A 7,375-nucleotide genomic window follows, 5' to 3' on the forward strand; every position below is an offset into this window, starting at 1 on the left:
TTTATATAAAGAGCTTGGGTCTGTACGTTGGGTTGTGTAGAAGAAGCAATAAAGTACTTCCAAGTTGCTTACCCAAAAAATGACTGTTGATAACGTGGCAAGGATTTTTCACATGTGGTGGAAGTGCTGTTTGACTATCGACCAGAGGCACATCACTTCGTCAAGCTTAACTATTAGGTACGACCAGGCTGGTCGTATAATTTGATTTATTTACTTCTAAGATTGTAATCCTATAATAATTGTATTGAAATATATTTCCTCTTTATTACCTTGATACGAGGTTATTAAGGAAAGATAAGGCCCATTGGCCCATGTAACCCTCCTTTAGCCTATAAATATGCATGAAATAGCTCAAGGAAATGACTTTTGATCTCTGAATCTTTTTCCTGAGTATTGAGAGAGAAAGCTATAGGGTGATTATCCATCGTTTTATTGTAATTATCCCAAGGTTTGTGAAACTCAAGAACCCTAGTTCTTTGATCATGGCTTTGAGATTCAATATTAACAATAACACTAAGTGGACGTAGGTCATTACCATTCTTTGGGGCTGAACCACTATAAATCGTTGTTGTTTTCTTCTTTTCCATTAGATTGAATTCTTAATTGTCGTCTTATCTTTTGTCGTATATTTTACTCTATGTTGTTGGCCAAATCGAGGGTCAACACAAGTTTTATCAATTGTTGTCTTACTCATTTTGTTATATATAACTATATATATATAAATATAAGTAATAGTGGTATCAGAGCTCGGTGAGAAAGAGTGAAATTGTGGTGAGAAAGAGTGAAATTGTGCTAGTAATATTACCTTAAAATTAAAGAGTGAACTGGATAATTCTTTTTCAATTTTCAAAATTAAAGAGTGAACTGGATATATCATATTTTAAGTGCACATATCAAGGACACTTCAAAGCACATTTGGGATTCCATGAAGAAGAAGTACCAAGGTTCATCAAAAGCAAAGAAGCAACAACTTCAAGCATTTCGTACGGAGTTTGAAACAATTTGGTGGCTTCGTATGAGATGTTGTATGGAAGAAAGTGTAGCTCCGAATTTGGAATGTTGTCCAATTTGTGGTGAGTGTCGTTGGCAAGATAATCAAGAGAACAGGAAGAAAATGACTCATAAAGTAATGCGATACTTTCCAGTGACATTGAGATTGAAGAGGATGTATAGTTGGAGATATACTACAGAGGATACGAGGTGTCACTACTCTAAAAGACCAAAGGAAGAGGTTGTAACGCCCCACGTCACTATGGTTGCATTCTGGAATGACGACTGGCCCTACAAACCAACACGAGTCTTTTCAGCGTGCTTTGTCCTCACTCACATGCTTCCTAGGAAAACTTCCCAGGAGGTCACCCATCCCTAGATTTCCCCAGGTCAAGCACGCTTAACTTTGGAGTTCTTAAGTGATGGGCTACTGAAAAGAAGATGCATCTTGTTGATATAGGTAGTACCCATCAATCTATTTAAGCTCACTTCAACTGTGTAGTCCCATACCTACACAGTCTTAGAATCATCACAATTGACCTTCCCCAGGCGGTGTGGGATTGCACAGCTTACCCGGTCTTTCCCCTTACGGATCACGGGATTCTGACTGTCACAATCACCCCCCCTTATGAACCCGACATCCCCGTCGGCCACACTTCTGGCTGGGTCAAGGCTCTGATACCATTTGTAACGCCCCACGTCACTATGGCTGCTTTCTGGAATGACGACTGGCCCTACAAACCAACACGAGTCTTTTCAGCGTGCTTTGTCCTCACTCACATGCTTCCTAGGAAAACTTCCCAGGAGGTCACTCATCCCTAGATTACCCCAGGTCAAGCACGCTTAACTTTGGAGTTCTTAAGCGATGGGCTACCAAAAAGAAGATGCATCTTGTTGATATAGGTAGTACCCATCAATCCATTTAAGTCCACTTCAACTATGTAGTCCCATACCTACACAGTCTTAGAATCATCACACTTGACCTTCCCCAGGCGGTGTGGGATTGCACAGCTTACCCGGTCTTTCCCCTTACAGATCACGGGATTCTGAGTGTCACAAAGAGGGTTTGATGAGACACCCCGCTGACAGTAAGGTGTGGAAACATCTTGATGAGTTGTACCCATCTTTCGCAGCTGAACCTAGAAATGTTAGACTTTGGTTGGCTATAGATGGTTTCAATCGTTTTGGGAACATAAGCAACTCTTACAACATGTGGCCTACAATACTTGTCACTTACGCCATGGAAGTGCATGAAACCACATTTATTAATGTTGTCTCTTTTGATTCCAGGTCCTTCTTCACTTGGAAAATATATTGGTGTCTATATGAGACCTTTGCTTGATGAGTTGAAGGAGTTGTTGGTGAATGGTGTCAAAACATGAGATGCATACAATATTACATTATTCACTATGCATGCACCAATCTTGTGGACTATTAATGATTACCCAACTTATGCTATGATGTCTGGGTGTAGCACAAAGGGGTAAAAGGCGCGCCCCACTTGTAATGAAGAAACTCCCTCTGTAGAAATTAGAAGTAAAATTTCCTACATTGGGCATAGAAGGTTTCTTGATATGAGTCATGAATGAAGGAATAAACGAGCATTATTCAATGGTAACGAGGAGCTCAAGCCACCGCCAAAAGAGTACTCAGGGGATGATGTGTTGAAGCAATTAAAGAATTTACAAAGGTGTAATACAAAGAATATGGGGCTGTCAAACGCAAACGGGCTCTCGCTGAACTTAAATTGCCGAAAATGAGCATATTTTTTTAGCTTGATTATTGGAAGGAATCATTGCTCAAGCATAACTTGGACGTAACACACATTGAGAAAAATGTTTGTTATAGTGTCTTGGGTACTTTTTTGAACTTAGAGGGAAAGTCTAAAGATACAGATAAGGCAAGACTTGATATAGGGGACATGAAAATTAGGCAAAAATTCCACTCTTACAAGGAGGGGAACAAGTGGAAGAAACCTCTTGCTAGTTGCACTCTCAGTGCCCCTGAGCGTCGAGTTTTTTGTGAATTTGTGAAGTCAGTGGAATTCCCAGATGGTTTTGCCGCAAATCTTTCAGAGAATGTCAATGTCCATGACAATAAGATTTCTAGACTCAAATTTCCACGTGTTGTTTAAACAGTTGTTGCCCGTCACAATTAGATCATTTTTGGTTCCTGAAGTTCAGAAGCCAATTACTGAGTTATGCAGTTTTTTCAAGAAACTTTGTTCCAGGAATTTGAATGTTAAAGACCTCGAGAAGATGTAGGGAGATATTATCACCATTTTGTGCAAGTTGGAAATAATTTTTCCTTCTGCATTTTTTGACATTATGGCGCATTTGGTTTTGCATATTCCAAAATAGGCAATTCTTGGCGGTCCCGTGCACTTTAGGTAGATGTATCTCATTGAACGTTCAATGACAGTTTACAAATAGTATGACAGAAATTGTGCACGTCCAGAAGGTTCAATTGCAGAAGGTTACGTGGTCAACGAGGTTTTAAACTTTTGATCTATGTACCTCCGGGGTGTAGAGACTCGATTCAATCCACCTGAAAGGAACAATGACCACATTGAATCCCAACCTAATCGAGAATATTCTATCTTTAAGGCTGTTGGTCTTCCATTTGGTAAGAAATCAAGTATGCTCATCAATTCGTAGTTGAAGCAAAAAGCTGAGTGGTATATCTTGAACAACTGTACTGAAATTAAGGAGTACCTTAGGTGTGCTTTCCAAAAAAATTCTTTAAATTTGTTTGGTTTATGTATTGGGTACTTTATGAAATCATAACTTTTCTATTTGTTTATAGTGATTATATGGATGAGTTAAAAATACGGGGGGCTCGAATCTTGAAGTTCGAAAAAAAGTTGAATTTCCTCAGTGATTCAAAAATCGAGTAAGTATATTACTCTATTATTTGAAACCACACTTAATCTATTGTCAACTAACCTTTAAAACTAATGTTGATTGGTGAACGGTTTGCGTGAGTCAACACCTACTGAAGTTAACGATGAATTGTATGCTCTGCAAACAAATCAAGTGACATCGTGTTCTCTTATCCAGGGATGATAGTGAATGTCGTCAAATTTGTTGTCCATGGTCGTGATGTGAAGCTTAAAACACAAAATAGCGATATAATGGTGCCAAATGAGGAAGATGTGAATTAGTTGGAGTTTTGGAAGAAGTAATTCAATTGTCCTGCTTCATGGGTTACAGTGTTTTCCTATTCAAGTATAGATGGTTCAATATAAGTAGAATTAATGTGGAATCCAATTTTACGAGCGTGTATGTGAAGGAAGAATGTTATAAGGATGACCCTTTCGTTCTCGCATCACAAGCGAAGTTGGTATATTATCTTCAGGATGTAAAAAATGGGGATGATTGGAGGCTCGTTAATGAATATATTCCGAGGAATGTGTGAGCTTTCTCAAATAAAGATGTCGATGATACGGAGACCACAAATGATATACCCATATTACAAGAATTTAATTCTTCAACATTTCAGTTGTGGGTAGAGCTTCCTATTTTTGACAGTCTTCAGTATGATCGGGTTGATGTCAATCCGACTGAAAGGTACAACGTCGATGATTTACTTGGCGAAAGTTCAGATGAATTTGTTTTTGATGATGAAGTTGAATTCAAAGACGACACATTGGCCAAGTATGGAGACGTTGAGGATGACGACAATGTAATAGTCGACAGTGATAGTGATAGTGGTGTCCATAATATGTTGTAGTTAGTTATGATGAGGACGGTGATATGTACTTTGAATGAATATTTGGAACTTGTTATCTAATTCAATCAATTACTCTATTTATTATCATTTCATTGCATAATTTCAGTTACTATATATATTCACAAAAATATTTATTAAAATATTATAATAGTAAAATTAATTAATTAGTAAATAATTTAATTTAGCATGGCCAAAACAAGCAATGACACCAGTGGTGGTTCTAAGAGGGGTCGAGTAGCTTATTATGGCTGCAATATTGAGAAGGAGCTCGCCTCCAAAAAGTTGAGCCACCTGAAAGTAGAGTTTAATGAACAAACTGGTAAAACGGTTCAAATGTACGACAAGTAATTCAACAACTCCATGCCTCATTATCTTCGTGAGACCATACCCCCAACTACACTAACTTGGGAACAAGTAACGCTAACTGATCGATAATTTATTTGGTGGAGGTTATTTGTAAGTATCTTAATAAATTTTGAAGAAATTTTAATTTGTTATTTTTTCCATCTTCATAATATTTTAACAAATTCCAAATTTGTCATTTTATGACAAATTCATTTATCCATAAGACAATTCGGTAATCAACGATGCCATAGCAAGGCTGATGCAAAAGCAACTGAGTGACTGGTGCCATACAATGAGGAGGCATTGGTGTAAAGTTGGGGGAAATGAGACAATGAGGGAACAAAGGCGAAACCTTATGCTGGTATTACTCATCCTAATTGGGCAATTCTATGCGAATATTGAGCTTCTGATTCTTACCAGGTATAGTTTAGTTTTTAAATTAATGTTTCATTATAATTTTACAATCTAAATTAATGAGTAATATTTTATGTTTGAAGTGTATATTGAAGAGAAATAAAGAGGCTTGGGCAAAAATACCCATACTAGGAGGATATTGTTCCAAATCCATCATTGCACATGTTTATGATCACGTAAGTTATAATAACTAACATATTTACGGTAACGAAAATATTATAGGGGTTATAGTGTTTTAATAATTTGTTTTTTTAGATCGACTTGTCTACTGGCCAATTTTCGAGAATGATAGACACATTCGAGCAGCTCCACAAGAAGAAGGATGAGTGGATTAACGACGAAGCGGCGATGAAATATGTAAGGGCCTGATTGATTCGCAATTGGAAAATTGCATTTTCAAAAAGTGGATTTCTGAAATAAAAATCTGAATTTATAGTCTGAAAACATGTTTTTGAAAATGTGATTGATTTAGTATCTGAAAACTGTTTTTGGGTTTTTAAAAACTGAATGTGTGATTGGTAGGGAATCTGAAAATATAAAAATGTGGTAGATTTGTAAGATTTTAGGATACAATGATTTGGAATAAGAGAAAACGTGATTTTCTTGTTTTTGATTTTAGAACACAAAATTAGAATATTAATTTGAATTTTATTTTCAAAACTATCTTACCAATCACTTATTCTTGTAGATCCCACTGTTTTCAAGTTTTTAAAATGATAAAATTGGATTCGGATACTATACTAATCAGACCCTAAGTTGCCTAACCTTAACTAATTTAAAGTGTGTATTAATTTAAAAATTTATCATCATTTAACTTAAAGTTTAGTAAATAATTAATAAACAGTAATTACTAATTGGTTGGTGTCAATTAGTAATTACTTATCAATTAAATTAACAATAATTAAAACTTTTTTTTTTTTTGATAAATAAGAGAAATTTCATTACTTCTAACAAATCATACAAACTCCAAAAACACCTCAAAACACAGCAAAGAAAGAAAAACACAACCCCATGACAAATTCCCAAACTAATTTCTATCCTGTTGACTAATTTTCTTTGGTAAACTGTACGAAATTCTATTCTTAACACTAACTTTGGTATTATGAACAATTAGCTCAGGTTGCATACTCTTCCCAAGCCACAAAGTATCATTCCTAGCCTTCCAAATGTTGTAAAGCAAAGCTGCTATAACAGCTGAAAAAACTAGCTTCTGAAAGCTGCTACTAGAAGCTCTCTCAATCCACCTAATAACTTTCTTCAAGGTGGTTAGCTTAGTTCTCCAATTCAGCCACTGCAAAATCTGTTGATAACAATTTAAACTAAAATGGCAATTAAAAAATAGATGCTCACAGGATTCCTCAGCTTCACCACAAAACAGACAATCTGATTGATCAATAACTCCATGCCTTTTAAGTCTATCTTTGGTGTTCAATCTATTATGAATAGCCAGCCAAAGAATAAAGCTATGCTTAGGAGTATTTAATCTTCCCCACACCTCCTTCCCCCAATACACTTTATCAAGAGGAGAGTGAATATAAACATAACCTTTACTAATATGATAATCTTCTTTGTGCACATGTAGCCTTTCTATCAAACTTCTCAATTTCCCTTTGACTTCATCAATTTTCCTCCAATACCAACTACTATTAATAGGAGCCGAGTAATTCCACCAATCCTCTTGCTTTAAGTAGTCATGATGAAACCATTTGACCCAGAGGTTATCCTTCTTCTCAGCAACAGCCCAAACATGTTTTCCAATAGCTGCAATAATCCAAATTAAGCTATTTTTAAAACCCAACCCACTGGCTTTCTTCGACTGACAGACAGAATTCCAAGCTATCCGACCCGGACCTGCCAAGGATGCTTGACCACTCCAAAGAAAAGCTTTACACAT

At 36.4% G+C, this 7,375-nt stretch overlaps 1 protein-coding gene across 1 annotated transcript; it reads right to left on the reverse strand.

Moving 5' to 3' along the window:
• Positions 1–6,508: 6,508 nt before the first annotated feature.
• On the reverse strand, positions 6,509–7,375 carry LOC133800396 (uncharacterized). Its single transcript, XM_062238353.1, has one exon. It carries the CDS (start codon positions 7,373–7,375, stop codon positions 6,509–6,511), a length of 867 nt encoding a protein of 288 aa, XP_062094337.1.

This window comes from Humulus lupulus, chromosome 9, assembly GCF_963169125.1.
Source record: "Humulus lupulus chromosome 9, drHumLupu1.1, whole genome shotgun sequence".
NCBI lineage: Eukaryota > Viridiplantae > Streptophyta > Magnoliopsida > Rosales > Cannabaceae > Humulus > Humulus lupulus.